The following is a 19643-nucleotide window of genomic DNA, read 5'->3' as shown; positions in this document are numbered from 1 at the left end:
TCCTCCACTTACCCCACTGTTTGGATAATAAAGAAGAGGCTTAAAACACGTGTTCTAGTGAATCTATGGTGGGAAATTTTTTCCTGAAGAGTCAGTTCCTGCATTGCAAGTCATGGCACACTGCAATATAGAAAGGCAAGGCCTGGCCTGACAGGAGCTGGGTCACCTTGAGAGAGAAAGCAGTACCACAAATCCTTCCTGTGTGCTACAACCTGGTTTCAGTAACTTGACAACAAGCCAAAGGGTTAAAATTAACCAGGAATCCCTTTTAGGACTGGGATGGATGATATGAAATCCACATGCATGTTCATATGCAAAGGGCCTCCTTCCCCTAGCCTTGCTTAAGGTGAAAAATAGCCAAGCTGACCTCACTGGGCCAGGTTTATCAGTGTGAGAGGCCCACTCAGAGAATGGCTATCACATCCAGGCTGTCAAGGGAAATTAAGCAGAGGAAGACCTATTCCTGGCTCTGGTTGGAACAGCTTTGTGCATGGGCAGCACTTGAGCTGTCAGCAGGAGCCTCCCCATGGTTTTGCGAGGCCTCCTGGGTCGGGATTCTTTGCTGCAGTTAATCAGGTAGGTGGCAAACTACAGAGAGACAAAACAATGCATTGTAGAGTACCACCAGACAGTCTGAAACAAAAACTAAAATCTGTCGCTGGGAAGGCAGTGAGCTTTTACAGCTGAAAAATCCACAGCTGAGAAAGCCAGTGCCTCTACACAAGTAAATGAAGCAGGTCAATAGCCAGGACGGGATCAAGAGTAAAAATTCTAACTTCTGAGCCTGCCTTTCATTATCATTGCACAGCTTCACTGTGAAATTACTGGTTTTATTTTCTTCTCACAGAAAAGCACTTGTCCCCTCTGACCATTTTGCTTGCACACACACGTCCCATTCTGCTTTTTATCCATCACATCTGTTCACACTGCTGTGAGCTGGATAGGATTTCTCCCTGCTCTTGCTCAACACTGCTTTTGTAGGTATGACTCCTTGGAGAGTTTGGAGGAGATGAACTCTGAATTCATACAGAATGGGTTGTGTTGGTTACTGTTTCCCTTGCAAGCTGTGCTGAATATTTTCCTCCAGTATGACTCCTGAGAATCACTTTATAAAGAGACAAACAAAAGGAGAGGGACTACGCAGTTTATAATAAATGGTCAATACGTTCACATGAATTCACCACGGTGCCAACATGAGGACTAAGTACAAAAGCCAACCATCTCTGAACAATTTAGTCTATCTTGGAAATGTTGTGGTTTTGCCTCAAACTGCAGAGAGGAAATGACAGGACAGGACACTTGCAGCAGGTTTTGAAGGCAGCAAGTATGATTGCCATGAACAGCATCTGGATTGGCAAGAATCAAAGAGACAGAAGAGAGCATAGAAAGTTCTGAGCATAAAAACATGCCAAAGGATAGAAGTGCTCCCTACTATTCCTTATACAATGGGTGTTAAATTCATGCATAGCAGGTATCAGCAGATTGCAACAGTATGGTTTTGGCAATGCATTCCCACAGCAGGAACAGAGGGTAGCTGCCAGCACCCTCTTCAGGCAGACTCACCCCATCAGCACCACCTGATAGTACTAGCTGGCAGCCATACTTATATGACTATAGGAGACAAAAGCACACAGTGAGATGACACTAGATTTTTGTTTTGCATTAACCTGTTAATGCACTTCACGTTCATGTTGGCAGCCAAAAGTCTGGTTCTGCTGTATTGCTTCACCTCTCCAGCCCTGTGAGACTGGAAGCAAGTTAAAGGGGCAAAAGAAGTCTGCAATTTTAGTTGTTTCTGTATTTTGCCACTCTGAAGAAGCAGAAGGTCTGCAGCATGCGACTATAAAAAAATAAAAGTACTGCAGCTATCCTCAAGAAAAAGCTCAAGAACCTTTAAGATGATGGGGTGGACTCATTTCTCACCAATTCCTCTCTCCAACATGACTGCTGGGATTATTTAGTTTCACTCCTGGAGAGAAAGGCTGCTGCTACAGGAAGAAAAGTAGTGAGTAGACAACTAGAAAATAGACCTGCCCATGCAGCCTGCAGTAGCCCTCTACTGCATCCTGACACAGGACTCTCCTGGCCTTCTGCTGCATTAGAGTTCACTGGTGGAAAATGGTGAAAGGGCTCAGCTTAGGAAGGTTGGTCACCTCCTTGACCATGCAAGCTGCAACAAGGAGACACCAAGGAATGAGTGCACAAGCTAAGGTGCCACCACTAACTTTAGTAATCATTTTTTTAACCTACCTTGTGACAATTTCAATTCACCTTCAAAAAAACCACAGAGATACTAACTTTTCAAATAGTTTATTTGTATATATCAACAAATCATAAATCATAAAAAGCCAATGCATTGTCCAGCAAAAAAAATATCAATATATAAAACACATTTCATCATTACCAGCAGTACTTGAGTATACCACTTACACTGAACCCAGTCCAGCTCCCTACTAAAGGGAACACCATCAATGACTCCATTAGCAGAAGGATTGGACTTTCAATTTCCATTTACAAGGTGTTTACAAATGCTTGCATTAAAATACTAGTATAAAGTTTCCCCTTTGAGACTGTATCAAAACAACAATAAATCTAACACCAATTCTGCTTCTGTCAAATGCATGCAATTAATGCTTCAAATCAGCACTCATTACACTGCAAAAGAGCGTATAAAGCATGAGAAAGAATATTCAAAACAGTGCAAGCTCTACCCTCAGCTTGTGTGGACTTGCATGGCTCCAGTGAGGCTTACAAAGCTAAGCTGCATACACCAGCTAAATATCTGTCCCAATCCTACTTCCAACAGTAAAACAAATTATCAAAGTCTGGAGACCTTGAAAGCAAGTTACAAAACCCTGAGTGGTCCAAGCTAAGGTGAAACTGAAATCTGTACTGCCAGCCCAGGTTCTGCCACACTTGATCCCTTGTGTCACAGCCTGAATGCCAAAAATCCCTCACAGGAAGAACACTAACAGTTCTCATTATCTATTTTTATTCTGACTTGCAGCACTCTCCTACTCCCTCTTGGTTGTCCTTGTCCCCAATAGGAAGAGATGTGAGAAATAAGGCCTGATTAGCCTGGTGACTATAAAACTCTGTAATGTTTCCAAGAAGGTTTTTAAAGAAGAAAGGATTCAGGGAAGGAGATGTGAGTGGAACTGGATTATTTTTCTTTATAAACCTGCAAAAACCTTTTAGCAGTACTCTTTAGATCACAATATATTGATTGTTCATGCAAGCTGAAAAAGAGCATTAGTTTTGTTCAGGGAGCATTTGACCAAAATATCTGACTGCACCACTTTATTCTGGATGTGGACCCACTGCAGTGGTTTTGAGGTCATTTGCCAAAACAACTGTTTACATCTCCTAAAAACACTGATTTGAGGAGGCTGTCAGCACCTTCAGAAGCCAAATGGTGACCACACTGTACAATGAATATTTAAATTGTTGCAGCAGCCTAGAAAGCAGCAATAGTTAATTGATGACATCAACATTCAGTGTGCTGCAGAAAGGTGTACTGTATTTCAGACACAAACCATTGCACTTTGCAGTGTTAACAAGGAAAAATAATTCCTTCTGCTGTGGGAGTGAGTGGGTGAAGAGCTCTGGACTGTGTTGTGTGGGATACCATGACAGAGGATTTTCAAACATTTCCCCGCTTTAAATATCTATGGATTAACATCCCACTCATCTGATTCCACCAGGTTGCTTAAAGGAATGCTGGCACCAGCCTTGGGAACCTTTCAGAACAACATGTCAGCCAAGTCAGGCCTGGCTTATGTAAAAGGAAGGGTTTGGCACTAGATCTCAGGGGAGTCCAGATGAGAATAGAGAAAAAGCTGAAATGTATTTTTTATTTCTCTAACAAATGGCAAAGGTTGCCATAGGAGCTGCAGTTTCTCTTACATTTGTAAATACAACTCAGAATCTGTATACAAACCTGGAGTCAAACATGCACAAACCTGGGGGGAAAGGAGGGAAAAACAGAGTTTCACCATAGGGTCATAGCCTATCCACTTGTGTAAGAAATCATGCAAGAGGTCAACAGCAATGATGGATTTTCATTCCTACCTCCTGGCAGGGTATTTCTGCCCTCTCTTTACATCATAGACAGGTGGAAAGGAAGAAAAAAAATACTTGACATTGTTTCCACCATAAACAAGTAATTCAAGCTTTAATTCAGCTTTTAATTCAAGCTAGTGAGTTACTCTTGCTGCCAAATACTTTATCTCCTTGATAAACACTAGTGCCACTAAAATGTCATTTTTTTTGGAATTTCAAGCCAAGCAGAAAAGTTCTAACAGGAAGACTTCCCAGGCAGTGGGGAGGTTAAAATTGTGCCTTGCAGTTACTTGACTGTGGGAGGGCTGGGCAATGACTGCTACAGCCCTTCTAACACTCAGCTCAGTGCTCTCTGCCACCCCCATGAAATATAATATTATAGGTAACATATAAAATTTCATGTCTAATGAAATAGTTGCTGGGTATTCTTTTCAGTGAAAAAATATAAGTAAGTATTATTTGATTAATCATAACACCTAACCTCACTGCCCTTTTTGGGTTTCATTTTTTTTTTTTTTTTTAGGAACAAGGAATGGAATTTAAAAATGTTAAATCTAAGGAAGTTAAGAGTTAAATCCTAAATCCTTATGCTATCTATGAAAACAGGATTTAGGCTCTTACATTCAGTTCTTTTTACTGTTACATACAATATCACTATAGCAGCTATGAGAGGTAGAAAGGTTTAAGCACTCAGGTGAATACATTCACATTAATCTATGTTTGCAATACCACTTCAATTCTACTCTTTGGCATGGACAAAAGCAAACTAAAAAGAAAGCATGACTGTATAAATACTCCTCCCAGTAACAGAATGGAAAGATGCTATCAATTACATCCCTGCCTCAAAATAAGCAGTATTAGTTATATATTAAGTAAATTGCTGTCTAACCTCTCAGGAAAAAAAAAAGAAAAAACACATTGAGAGAGTGCAGTTGCTTTCTTCCCTTCTATGCCAGGAGTACATCAAAGTGCTGCATTTTATGCAGCTGTTATTTGGAAATTGAGTGCAACACTGCCACTTCAAAGAAACAAAAGAACTCTTAGGTTTATATCTGTTCAGGTTAGGTTTACTCTTCTGTGGAGAAGAAAAATAGAAGTGCACGCTTCAGGGGATTAGGACCATGAGTAGAAGTAATTCTAATACCATTTCAGTCCTTATAAGCATTTCAGTCCTTGTGAGCATTTTCTTGTTGAATGTAGGTGTGGAAATAGCCACGAAAAAACATTCTCCTCCCTGATTCCTTGAGCTCAAGGATAGGATATTTCTGATCTCCAAAGCAAACAGTTATTTTTATCTCAATGGACTACTTTAATCAGTAAAGGAAGTGGTATAAGATGCTTATTCAGGATCTGTATACAGACAATTCCATTAGCTCAAGGGTATATACGCCCAGGCCATTGATTTAAAAGAAAAAAAACTGAAGTATTGTCAAAATCTAAATTGATTTATCACAGAAAACTATGAATTTGACTGACGAATGTCTGTCTACATTACTATAGAATTTATATTTTAAACAACAAAAGTGATTTTATACACCACATGTTTGAGGTAAGAGCTTTAGAGAATGGGAATAATGAAAGCCACATTCACTCAAATGCCTGGTTTGCATGGGCTGCCTTGCACTGAATATTGTGCAGGTGACATCAGCTCTGATCTTGTCCAGTATAGACCTCTATTTCAGCAAATAATACAGCCAAGGACATTCTTACCCATTTTTTACACTGATGGCAATGTGCTATATCAAAGATCTGCTTGAGCTTCTTCAGTGAAGAAGATACATGTTTCCAAGTTAATTCTCCCATCTAGACTCCTACTGCTATATAGCTGTATCCAAAATGTCGTCTTATTTTTCACCTTTTCTTCCAAAAGAAAGGACTGGTTCCAAAAAAAAACTATGCTGGCTGTTTTAGTCCAGGTCCATACTGCAGAATAGCATCGTTTGGCAAAAGAAGTGATGAGACTCCCATCAGAGTATGTTCTGTTTGCTGCCTGCATGTTCGTGTTTAAAATGCACAAGAGTTAATAACACAGTCACATTCTTGCCAAGTCACCACTTTTTTTTTAAGGAGGCCATGCTGCAAAATTCCTATATCTTGGGTAAAATGGTCTTTCCTAACACATTAATACTGTATAACATGTTCTCTTGTTCTCTGTAGCTCTACTTCCACCCTGAATACTGCATAAATTAGCAGTGATTTATGTAAGTGAGGGTTGGTCTTGAAAGGAAACTTGACTTTGTTCTTACTAGAATACACTATAACATCAGGACATTACTCAGAGAGGAATTAAAACCTCTCAAAACCCACACTAGAAACACATTTCATCCCTTCAGAGGTTGTGCACTGGCCACTTGGCTCACATCCCATTCACCTGCAGACATCATAACCTGTATGTTATTGCACAGACTCCAATACTAGTAGAAAAAGGCAATATCAGAAGTTAAGGCAATAGAACAACTATTCCAAACCAAGCTGCATAATACCCATTTCACAGAAGAGCAATGGAACTATTTCTGGCATTTTTCTGTGTACACTGTATACACACACATACTGTCTCCTTACACTGAATGCTTACATGATCTATTCAAGCGTCCATCACCATTTATTACAACAACCATTTTTCTAAGGGACCATAGAAACATTGCCATGGCACATCTGTCCTTTAGTTCTAAAAGCCAGTCATCAGGCTCTTATCTTTGTGATTCCTACTGGAAGTTCACAGCTGAAAGATGCCTCATGAATTAGCATGACAGGATACATTTGTGTACTCTTCCAAAAACTGGCCTCAATTGTTTCCCTGTTACAATAAAAACCAGCACTGAACTAAAAGCTCAGCTAACATGATGTAGCTTAGATTTTTCTAACCCAACACGCACTGCTGGCAGGGATTTTAACTACAGATCCTGGCTACCACATGGAAAATAAAACCAGTATAATAGAATACTTGTGTGGCAACACTCCATAGTCTCAGAAAGCAGCATCCATTTGTCTTTCGTTATCTAAGGTTCACTCTGTCTTACTAGCAATTTACACAAGCTGAAATTAAGACTCTCCAGCTGTAGCTTTATAATCATAGGGAGCATAGCAAGTAAACTACAGCAGTACACAAACACCCCAGCTTCACTATGGGCAGCAACAGGTGGGCTGCACAAGCAAATGTCACAAAGATTTTCCCCTTTTCCCTCACGTGATAATAAATATAAATACCACACAAGGCTCTAGTGCTTTAAATACGCCTCTTGGTAGAGAGTTCCCAAATGCCTGCTTTTGGATGGCAAAATAGAGAAAGCGTTGAAATACTCCAGAAATGCAATATTTGACTAATGCAAAAGCCTACTGTAGGCAAACTGCGCTATTTGGCAATGAATGACTAAAAGCAGGGGTTAGGTACAAAAGAGATACGCGTGAGAGAGATCTTACATACATAAATAGGAGGGTATAAATAATGTTGATATTCTAACACATTTTCAATTAGCTGGCCTAAGTCTCATGGCACATGGGCCTTAAAGCTTCTTTTTAGCTTACAAGCCAACTCCAACAAACAAGATGTTTGTACACGTGGTGTGGGGCAAATAACTCCCAAGGATGGTACTTCACAACAAAATAGTATAGATGATAGTATATTTTGGGTAGTTCTATATAGATAGGATACAAATAATACAAAAGAGAAGATGGCTCACCTTCAAGATGTCAAGGCTCGCAGGGGACTCCACATAGGAGGGATCTCTGAGAAGAGATCCTTCCCTGGTGGTGGTCAGCCCTTAAATGGGGTTTGGGAGAGGTGGAGCCAGGCTCCACCCCTTCCAATCACACAGGTATATCACCTTCACCTGTGCCCCCATGGCTGACTTGGTGCTCACCTCAGGTGACCAATCAGTGGTTCAGGTTGTGATTCAGCAGTTCCCATACACGTGGGCACTGAAACAGAAGTAGGGGTAAAAGAATTTACCCAAGTGAATTAGAGGGGCTGAGCTTTTACAGCGAAGTTAATAGGCAAGTCTTGTTGGGGTTGGGGCTTCCGAAGATATTTCTTTTCTATTAACTTTTTCTCAGTACTAGAATTGCAGCTGCCCCAGATATTCCGAGCTGCATAACAACGAAGATCATGTTGGTGATTATAGTGATGCGTTAGTAAGAATACTAACCACAGAAACCAGAAAGAGTAGAAACTCCAACCTCAGTGTCTGCCACTTTTCATGGAAGTGGAAAAGAGGAAAAGACACAGAGAACGAGAGGTAGAAGAGAGCATTAGCTCTGGGCAACATCAGTGAAGCACCATCTTCCTCCTCAAGGCCAGTGACCAGGCCTTGGTACTTCAGGAGGATTAAGGAGGAAGCATTCACTGCTTTCTGTCCCCCACTTATCCAGACCACAAGCAACATAGACCCAACCCACGTTACTTCAGCCTAAGTGTGATTTAGCATACACAGGAAACACAGTCAAAGCAGCAGCGTAGTTTCAAGTGAGAAGTTAGGCATTCACTGATGTAATTTGCAGGAGACATCACTGGTAATTCTTACATTCCAAGAGAAGTTAAAAAGAGAAGTAGAGTCTACTACAGTCAAAGAAGCAACTGGGAAACAGAAAACAAGGTGCCTCTCACATCCCTTTTTCAAGGTGATGGTGGGAAGGTCCTACCCTGGCAAAGGACTTGGGTAACCGCCAGACTCCTTCTCCAATTAGACCACATAACACAATGGAAATCTCAGTAACAACAGCAGATCACCAAGGTCCTAGGTTGCAGCAAACGAGGATTTGACCAAATACAACAACCATAAGCACATAAACAAAAGACAGCGCTCACCTTCAGAAGACCTCAGAAATGCAGTGACCTCCATCAAGATTGTCTCCACTGTCAGCCCTTAAATGAGGTCTGGGAAGGGGGGAGGGGTGGGAGTGGTCCTGACTCTCCTCCTTCCAGTCACTTGGGTTCATTGCATACACCTGAGCTCCCTTGGGTGGACCCTGCCCTCCCACCAGGTGCTCAATCACTGGTTCAAGGCCATGAGGTAGCGTTTCCACTACAGACCAAGTGAGGAAAAATTTCCAATCCTGGTCTTCGAATTTTAAATTGGGTATTAGGTAACTTGAGCTCTGATTCCCTCTTTAGTAACTTCACAGCTACAAAAATAAAATTAAAATTAAATTAAATTAAATAATTTAAAAAACCCACTTCTGTAAAGCTTTTACTCAATTACATTCTCTTGGAAGTGGAAATCACACTGAAAAACAAGACTCCTCTACAGACAGCCATAGCCAGTTAGGTATACAAGTGACATTCACAGGGTCAGATTGCTGCTTCACACCCTGTGGCTATTTGCTTTTTTTTTTACCCTAAACTTATGAGAACAATTTGGTTGTTAAATGTACTGTTAATTTTATGCCCTAAAATCCTAGCAAATGACAAGATTTGTTAGGACTTCAAATTCTGTTTCAGCCACTTAAACAGGTCCTTAACTTTAAGTACTAGACAGTCCCAGAAGACAACAGTTAAGTGGTGGAAGCCAGCTGTCTTCTCCCCAGGCCTATTTACCAGGTAGTATAGATGGACATGATTTGCACCTGTGTTGCAATAAATTCAGCATCAACTCAAGCTCAGCTGCCACAAGCAGTGTCAGGCTACTCTTAGAAATATAACTTCTTGCTGAAGTTTTGTGTTGAATGAGGGTCTTCTGTGCATTGTGCATACATAGATAATTGCTTAATTATAGCAGAATTTGATTTCTCTGCTATACGAATCCTGTGTTCATCTGAGTCATTCTTTATTATTGGACCTACTTCTCATCCACCTCATTCACTGAAGTGCTGGCCAAGCAAAACTGAAAGCAACAACAGGATCCCAGTGAGCTTTGTGAAACTAACAGTTCTCCCTTTTCACAGCAAACTTTGTCAGCCCTGGAACTCCTGCCTGGGAATGAGGAGAACAGTCCCATTCAGCACTGAGCTACCTATAGAATAACTCAGCTGCTCATGCTCTTTGCTGTGTTGATAGATACATAGAGATATCTACAATGCAAATGCTTACAGTAATTTTGCATACTCTTTATGAAATAAATACGACAAGTAAACTCTAATACTCAGAACTAAATAGCATACAGTATTAGGGACCGAGTTACATTTACAAATGCACAAGCACTAATCCTATTAATTCAGCTTAATTTCTTAGTATGCAAGCTTCAGGAATTGCTAGCTAAACTACGCTTCAAGAAGCCATAATAAATGATGGTCATGCCAAAATCTAAGAAGAAACAAAAACACATTCTTAAAATCACTAAGGTTGGAAAAAACCTCTAAGATCACCAAGACCAACCATCAACTCATCACCACCACTATCTCTTGTAACTACACATGGCTTTTAACAGACGCTGTAATAATATTGTGGTCTCATGAAATTCATTAAAACTGTCTAGTAATGAATATAATCTGGAACATAGGTCTTATGTTCTAAACAAACTCAAAATCAGAGCAGGACCAACAGCACAATGTCCACACATAGCAAAAACACAGACAGCAAGAGCCTGTACCTGGACCAGAGCTGCAATTGCTCAGAATAAAGTGAGAACAGGGCAAATTTACTGTCAAAAGGGAAGAGATGGAGAGAAGAGGGCCTGGACACAGCTCCAATTATAACTGGTGTTGCAGAATAGTTCGGGGGAATTGCCTAGACGCTGTAGCCTGCTTTTGCTGGCATGGTCCTCCAAAATGTTCACTGCCCCAAAAGGCAGCAATAGCATACAGGAGCTCTGCTAGCAACAGCGGATTACAGGTTGTGCTGCTCCCTGCTTGTGCAGGATAGAAAATTTGCTGCGCCAAAGGCACATGTGGCAATTTGTTCTCTGTATCCTCACATAAATACTTCTGCCAAGAATTTTTCATTGAGGAAGTGAGTGATTGACAAATATGTCTTTTTTTCAGGAAAGAAAAGATCTCACACACTCAGTAATCTGACTCAACACCATCTTGCGCTATTGAATAATAAATTCTAGATCCTGCCCTGGAAATTTGTTTACACTTTAGATCATGGCACTTTTCTCATCTTGCAAAGACGTTCGTGAAGAGGATCTTCCTAACAACAACTCCTTCTCATGGATCAGGCTATCTAGCAGGTCTTCTTGTCTGTAGTTGTGATACACCTTCAGAAAAGCCAGAATGGTGATTCCCAGCCATGTCAGCCAGGCAGCCCACAGACCAAACTAAAGAAGAAAAGAAATGATAAAGATGTCAGTAGCATTTCATAAAGACAAAATCAACTGTCCAAGATCAAAATTTCAGCTAGACCAAAGACCATGGAGTCACTACAAGTTATTCATTGTGAGGTTCTGGTCCTGCTGCTCCTCAATCCTGCCTAGTTGTTCTCAGCTTAAAAGGAAAAAAGATTATATGGTTTTTTTTAGGAAAACTGAAACAAAAACATAGTAAGTAGCACAATGAAGAATTCTGTATCATACACATGCAGCTGCTGAACTTCCCAAGGACGTGACATTGTGTCTGTCTCAAAATTCTTGGAATTATTTTTCTTTGGTTATCATATGCTTTAATACATTTGCCAAAAATTTCTTCCTAAGTCCTTTGGGCATCATGCTATTCCTGGAGAAGAACAAATTTTAAGGCATTTCTAATTCAGAATGCTGTTGAGAAAATGCTACCAATTGAATGGTTGCATTTTGGAGTAATTGGTTTATAATAGCATAAATTCAGACAGAAAGAGAAACTTCATCCAATACAACCTAGTGCCTGGTGGCTCATTTATGCATGGCATATGAGACCAGGTCTTAATGCCTCAGATTTGCAGTAAGTCCCTTTATTAACTTAGACTCTCTTGTTTAACTGTGCAAATAATTACAATTTTACTGGTTCAGGTACTTGACTGTTGGCCTCCCCATCTCAGAGGATGCTCATTTGTAGTAATATTTTCTGGCAGAAATTCCATTTTAATTTCATTATACCTTCAACAAAAAACAAAACAAGACAACAGCAACACGTTAATTGAATACTTGTATTTCATCACTGACATATTGCAGTTTTTATTTTTAGGTAAAGTAACAATTTAAACACTTCTAGACAATAGGACATCTGTTTATTCTAATAGCCAATTTAGATGAACAAGGGCCACAATTATGTAAATTGAGTATGATCTATATGTCTTTTGTACCTTAGAATGTCTCCTAAGTATTTCTGCTCATTCTTAACATTATCTCAGTTCATGAGTAAATAATATTTTTGAATTATTCTACAAGACTTGGGAACAAGAAGATGTTCATCTGGGTTTATATGACCAAATATAGAGACTTGGAAGCTTTCCATTCATTTCCAAAGTACCATGTCATTAATGAGATATGTTCAAATATTTATATGCTGTGATCTCCTTAAAGTATTTGGTATGATGGTATCTGCGTGGGGTTAGCCAAATTCAGGGTTCAGGGTATCTCTGGCAGACAGAAAGCTCACAGCCCCACAGCCTGGGCAGGTCATCCATTCTGATTCTGTTTTAATTTCTGACAGCAGTGTAGAGTTCCAGGGCAACAGAGCATTGCAGCCATTGCAGAGCTCATCCTTTTCAGAAACAATAGGTTTTCCATGATGTGTAAGAGTCAGATTTTGACATGCCTGCATTCAAAACTCTCTGTTTTGAATACAAAACTCAAATGCGCCCATTCACAATTATGACGATTCAGCACTTATTGCAGTCAGTGGAAACATTCCCATTGATTTCAGAAGACTGCAGTGCAGCTCCAACAATCTCAGATCAATGCGTCAATGGTAAATGAACTGGAATAGAACTGTGACCTAGTCTGACCTACCTGTGCAATAGCAAACTGGTCGTAGAAAGCAGAGTTTTCTAAGTTGAGTTCGAGATCTATATCCTGTAATTCTTCACAGCTATCCGAGGAAAGCATTTGGGGATGGGGGAGGAAGAAAGCAAGTTATTGTAGAATTCCTAACAGGCAAATCAAACATAGAACAAAGAAATAATTGTTTCCAACAGTGACAAGTTATATGAAAAGATATGTAAGTTGTTGTGGTAACTAGGTTGCTTGCCAATCTTCTCTAAAACTAGGGTAAGAGAAGTATGTAAATACTTTCTTTTAAAAAGCAATGTGAAATTATGGAAGTGATAACACCAGTCTTCCATGAAATGGACCTGTAATAGCTAATGCAAAAACACTATACTTAAAGCCAACTTCTCCCACTCCCAAAGAGCCTCCCACATATATATCTGGCATCAGCCCAGCTCACTTGCTTCACCCCTCAATGAAACAAAGTGTATGAGCCTCCATTACCTTTTGACATCATCAGGGACAGCCTCAGAAGAAGGGATTGTGTGGGTGTTTTTGTTTCGGATGCTCCAGCAAGGAGACGGTACTCTGATGGTAAGATAGAGGCTGCCTACAGATTTTACAAATAACTTGGACTTTTACTGGTGTGAAAAAAATCCCAGGATTTTGAGGTTGTCTTTCTATCTCTTGGTTGATTTCTGCAGCCTCTTCTCTGTCCTTTTCAGTGCTGTCGGTCATCTTGTGTTCTTATCCGAATATTCGATTAGATGCTTTTTGTAATTGAATTTTTAACCGAATATTCGAATAACTTGATTAATCGTTGCAGCCCTAAACAGAACATTTACTATGGCATTTTACAACATATGACAATGTGCAACATTAACATATGCTTTAAGTGGTATACTGATTCAATAGCATATGACATAAAATGTCACCTTTTTCTTTCTTTTTATTGTCAGGACCCTGACTCCCGATCTGTTGCCCTACTCTCAGCACCACACTCCCCACTTCATCAAGCATTTCCAAATCCATATCTCCTTTGTAAATGAAAACTTTTGGTTTTCTTTTGCATGTGTTCATGACTCTTAAAGAGACTATGAAACATCACGGAAACCATATTTTGTCTTGTGGGGAACTAAAAGCAAAAAACTTTGATTTTCTAGTTTTGTTCCAAATGAAATGAATCTGGAGTTCTGTATTTTTCTCTTTGATTACCTTGCATGTAATAACCACAATTTGTACCAACACCATTCATTTGTGCATATACAAAAAAAAAAAAAAAGAAAGAAAAGAAGAAAACATATTTTTTAATACTAACCTATTTGGCATGCTTCCTTTTTCAGTAATTGCATCACACCACATGTTAAATCCTACACTCACTATAGTGCTAGCAATAAACGTGATAAACACCACAAAGGCGCTGATCAGCAGATTCAGGAAGGCATAAAAGAAAGAGCTGTAATAAAAAGGAAGAAAAATGTAACTCATAAACAGCTGAAACACAACATCAGCAGTCTCTCTAAGCAGCATACAGTAGGCAAAGAGATATCAGCTTCCATTTGAAATGCTTATGCTTTAATTAAGACCACCTAATACACTGAAAATCTATGGATTATGATTTTGAGTCAGATTATCCTCATTTTTAAGCTTCTTTGACTTTGATTTTATTTTATTTTTTTTCCATAAGAGGATGTGGCTCTAAATCCTAAATACTAAGTGGCAATTGTTCATACACAGAATGGCCTTCATTAGCTGTAATGATGAAAATCACCATTGTTAAAATAAATGCCATTAGCTCAAATTATGCAGCAACTGGAGCTTAAATTATTTCATGACCAAAATGATAATTGGGACAAAAATTGCCTAGGAGAGGGAAACTAAAAATAAAAATAACAGAGTACTGATAGCTATAATCATTTTAAGCAATGTAACACAAGGTACTGGTATCAGAGGACACGAATCTCAGTTTTATGGGCAATTTGCAGAGTAGGCCAGCTTCTCCTGGGGTATCTCTGGCTTTGTTGTCAGTACATTATTGTTGCCAGCCAAATGTTAGCTTATACCAGCCCCATTAGTCTGTGCAACCATGGCCTGCCCTAGGCATGTGCCAGAGGTTATGAAGATGCTCACTGTGGTGCCATAAGGAATTGCCCACCCATCTTCTAGTCTCATGAGGTAGTCTTCCTCGTGACTGGGATTCACTGAAAGAGGAACACTTTGTTACCTAACTCTCCTTCTTAGTTCTAGTTAATGAAAACCTTCTAATTATTTTCTCATTCTTCTGACCAAGCCCTTTGCTATTTGAAGCTGCTCTAGATGGCATTTGCAAAGTCTCACTATCGAAAAACTGAACACCTGTTTTAGGTTGCAGAAAGACTAGCAACTGCAGGAGGAAAGAGTTTCAATTCATAAGAACAAATATGACAAATTGCCCACCATTGCCCCTTTCGTTATGCTGGGGATAGAAGGAGTCTACTCATTCCAGAGAATGATAATAATAAAGGTCATATGTTTTCCCTGGTTTCTCACTAAATGAAAAGCTGAGTGGTTAGTATTTTTTGAGTTTGTGGTTGAATCCTATGGATGTTCTGGGCTGGATCATCTTCATTTCTGGTGGGCAACCCTGCCCACAGAAGGAGAGGTTTAAAACTAGATGATCTTTGAGGTCCCTTCTAACCCAAACCATTCTGTGATTCCACAGGTTGTTGTTGGTAGGACATATGTGGCCTTTAAAATGAGATGAGGCAGCATTTACCAGTTTGTCTGGGATGTTTGGTTCTAGATTAATAGGAGCTTTAAAGTTATTGTCTAGGTTCTCTCAAAAGGGCAGTCACCCCATCCCAGCATTAATACATAAGAAGTGAAATTAGTCATGTTTAAAAGGTGTTCTTACAGCTTATAGGGGGGAGCTTGGTGCTGGGAAACCCAACTTATAGATTAATGTTTACATGGATACCGTTCTTCCCCTTCAGCTTCACTGGACTTAAAATAGACCAGCTCACTGCTGCAGAGTGTCACGTCACTGCTGCAGAGTGTCACGCTCACTTGTATAGCAGATGGAGCTGGTATGGGCATGCCACAGTTTTGCATGCTCATTGTCACTGCCCTGGTTTCATATCCAACCTAGGTTACAAGTGTCACTAAGCTTATATCCACTGTGCGCACCTCAGTACAGAGTGACAGAAAAGAATGGAGTTGTTCACTGAATAAAACCAGGGTTGACACTAGAACTAATAACAGTTCTAGAAAATGAATGATTTTCACTCTCCTTTCTACCCTGCAGCACAGAGGAGGTGCCAAGGTCTAGAGTCTGACTTTCTGAACAAAGCAGGGCTCAGTGCATTACCCGATTTGCACTGGGAAAACCATCATCATCATCATCACCATCACTACAACCATGCATGAAGATGGCTCAGGTCAGGGCCTCCTGGCAGAGATGGGAAGATCTGCCTCTCTGCTTCGCCTATTTTTCTGCTTACATCAGAATTATAGTTACACATTTCAGATTGAGTGGATGTCCTATAATGGTAAATGCTTACACTTCAGGTAGAAGTCTCTTTTCAGCCCTGTCTGTGGAGTACCTGAGTTGGACTTCTGCCTTTCAGTTGCACTGAATGGTCCCAGGTCCACAGCACAGTTGACAGCCAGCACGTGGCTTTCCTGTCCTGCAGGCCACAGAGCACAGCCTGTTCCTGAGGCAAGGGGTACTCAGACCTTCTGAGAGGGCTTGGTAGCAGTCCTAATTATCTGAAGCATGATGTGAGCAGCTTTACACAGCTGCTGCTGCTCAGCCCAAAGGAACCTCAGTGCAGCTTTTGAAGTGACAGTCTCCAGAGGCCCGCCCATCTGTTTAAGATTAAATATAAACATGTGGGAGAAGGCCAAACATCAGATACAAATTTCACTATTATAGGGGTTCTGCTGTTGGTTTCTTCCCCTCAGAAATACAGTTCTGAACTTACAGCTGAAAAAACGTGTCCGGATTCAACTGCTACTTAACAGATATGTGACAGCCTGTGGAAATTAATTCAGAAGTACTCAGTCCATGATTATGCTTAGTTCTTCTAAGATAAGTTTTAATATGGAAATAAGTTTCTGTTCTGTACTTCACCATCATTGCTGTGAACAAAAATGGCTTTCTTAGTCCAGCCAGCCACCAGTGTGTTCTCCTGCCTTCCCTCCTCTGTGAAATTGTATGATTGAATACCTCATAGCACCCACCAGATGGGTGACCAGTGCTAAGGGCTGTATCAGAGGTAGTAAGACAGGGACAAGAGAGCAAAGCACCAAACACAGCACTGCTGATCTGCTGCCTAGACCACTGAGCCTTACTTCTGCAGGGCCTGGTGCACCTTGTTTTGTCTGAAAAGAAAAAGCAACCACCAGAGCAGCTGTGCTGCTGCACAGCACTCAGCTCTGTTCTCCTGTTGTAACCAAGTGATAGCTGCTCTGCAGTAGTTGCCATGTCCACAAGAAAAGCAGAATAAAAATAACAGTGGAACAACCTACTGCTCTCTCCTTCCCTGCACAGACACAGACATGTTGCTTTGAGATTTATCACATATCCAGTACAGGAGGCCTCCTCCTGCAGGGATGTGCAGGCAGCACCCTCCAGCATCATCCCATCCCCTGTAGCACCCTTCATGCCCACCATGGTTGGCATGGCCAAGTGCTGCACCCAGTCACTGGCAACAAATCTGCCCCCTGCCACAAGCCCCTGGGTAGGAGCATCTCCAAAGGGGGCCCTGTGCAATACATATGGGGTGTGTGTGCAGGCAAGGCACCACCTCACCCCAAACACCCTTGGCAGGGCAGTGGATGGTGGAAAGCCCAGCACTTGGTCCCCACACTGCTCCCACCTGCCCCAGACTACAGGAGGGGTGGGCATCCCTGCCCTCCCCAGGGGTACTTACTCCTCGTGCCCTTTACAGAGGAAGAAGAGGGTCCGCCAGGCCTGCACTGTAGCCAGCAGCAGGGAGAGGAGCCCGGTGAAGATGCTGAAGCGGCAGGCGGCCTCGGGCCCCCACTCCTGCACGGTGAAGCGCTGCCGCTCCACGGTCAGGTTGGCATTGAGCCACATGCCCTCAGTGAAGAGCAGGCATCGGCCGTGGAAGTCATTGCCATTCTCAGACAGCGGCACCACCACGATGAAGCTGAAGAGGAAGGCCAGGAAGTAGCAGATGCACTGAGCAAAGAGGAAATTGCTAAGAGCCATGTCCGCAGCTCCTCACAGGCAGAGGGAGGGATGGAGGGAGGGATGCGGGAGGGAGGGATGGCAGGGGGAGGGATGCAGGAAGGAGGGATGCAGGAAGGAGAGATGCAGGAAGGAGAGATGCAGGAAGGAGGATGCTGAGGGGGAGTGATGCGGGGAGGAGGGGGGAGGAAGGATGGAGGGATGCAGGGAGAAAGCCTACAGCAGAAGGGGGTGGGGAGTAGGGAGGATGCGCAGTGCTATGCAATGAGATGTGATGCCTCCTCCAGCACGACGCTGCTGCGGCTGGAGCTGTCCCCACTGTCTGAATGCTGATGGCTTCAGGACTCGTGCTGGTAGGGAATTCCTCTTCCTCGGGGAAATCTGGCAGCTGTTATGCCCAGAGACCTGGGGGTTAAATTAATCAGTGTCTCCCCCGCGGGACTGAGTATCACCAGAGCTCTCGATATTTCCCCAACGACAGTGGGCACTTGTGTCACCCATGCTAGTGGATGAGACACACCTCCTCCACTGCAAAAACCAGCCTCATCCTAGCTGCTGGCTCTCAGCAGGGTTTGGTCCTTTTTGTCTAAAAATATGACTAAAACATTCCTGGGGCACTCTGTGGGCATCAGATGTCCACCCCTGCATTTCTGCCTCAGAGTATGTCTGAAAAACCCCAGAGTGCACCGTGGGGGCAGTGTCCCATCATCTCTTGGGTCCCACTTCTCTGTTTCCCCAAATCCACCGCTGAAGCCATGGGTGGCCTTAACTCAGATATCTGCCCAGCATGGCAATAAGAGTCAGGGTGTACAGATCCCCACCCCAGGAACTACAGATCAAGTGTTTTTGGTAATCCAGCCAGTCACCCCCATACAAGGCACAGCAACGGCTCACCATAAGTGGAGAACTTTTGTTAAGATTTGGTGCCCTGCACTCAAGCTGAGCATCAAGCCAAGTCTACACCAGCCCAGACTCTGAGCACAGCAGAAATGCTTGTCAGGGACAGTTGCTGCTCTTCCCAGAGGCAGGGACCCACTTCTCTGCAGTTACACTGCATATAGGATTTCATGGTTGTGTTTTCACTGGGAAGAAAGCATTTATTTTTCCATGCTGTGAAGAGGTTATTGCACAGTCTCTGGGCAGAGGCTGCTGGGATTCTTACTGAGAACAATATTTCAGCTTCATAATAATTTATTTCCAATGCACATTATCTTGAAAGCTTATTCAATCCGTACAAGGAAAGGTGTTGTTTGTGCAGAACCTGCCCCTGGAATAAAACTTATGTCTGTCATGCTACTGTTTGATGAAATGTTTCAGACCATTTTTCAGATCCCTATCCAACCCTGATCACCAAAAACTGTATTGCAATTATGCAAGATGAGTTATAGATCACTGGCCTGACCCTTTGGGGATAGACATGCACTCCTAGCAGAAAAGATTTTGCTGATATTACAGTCTGGTAGTAAAGAGGAAAGTTTATTGCTCTTAACCTTAATTCCAGTTAGTGCTGGGTTCCCAAAGGGTTTTGCTCTTTATCTGGAAGGAAATCAGACCCAGACTGAGCTGGAAAACTATTTTCTTTGAAACCTAATACATCAGATTTACCAGAT

At 41.8% G+C, this 19643-nt stretch overlaps 1 protein-coding gene across 1 annotated transcript; it reads right to left on the bottom strand.

Annotated features, from left to right (window-relative positions):
• Positions 1-11065: 11065 nt before the first annotated feature.
• Positions 11066-18054, bottom strand: TMEM179 (transmembrane protein 179). The gene is made up of 4 exons (XM_065755670.1): positions 17753-18054; positions 14158-14295; positions 12864-12942; positions 11066-11255 (listed from the first exon to the last, which is right to left on the bottom strand). The coding sequence occupies exons 1-4, from the start codon at positions 18052-18054 to the stop codon at positions 11076-11078; spliced, it is 699 nt and encodes a 232-aa protein (XP_065611742.1). The 3' UTR covers positions 11066-11075.
• Between the last annotated feature and the right edge of the window lie 1589 nt (positions 18055-19643).

The sequence above is a fragment of the Cyrtonyx montezumae genome, unplaced genomic scaffold, assembly GCF_038088225.1.
Source record: "Cyrtonyx montezumae isolate F1298 unplaced genomic scaffold, pur_monq_1.0 scaffold_10, whole genome shotgun sequence".
Classification (NCBI taxonomy): domain Eukaryota; kingdom Metazoa; phylum Chordata; class Aves; order Galliformes; family Odontophoridae; genus Cyrtonyx; species Cyrtonyx montezumae.
The sequence above is the reverse complement of the archived record's forward strand: the minus strand, read 5'-3'. Positions and strand labels throughout refer to the sequence as shown.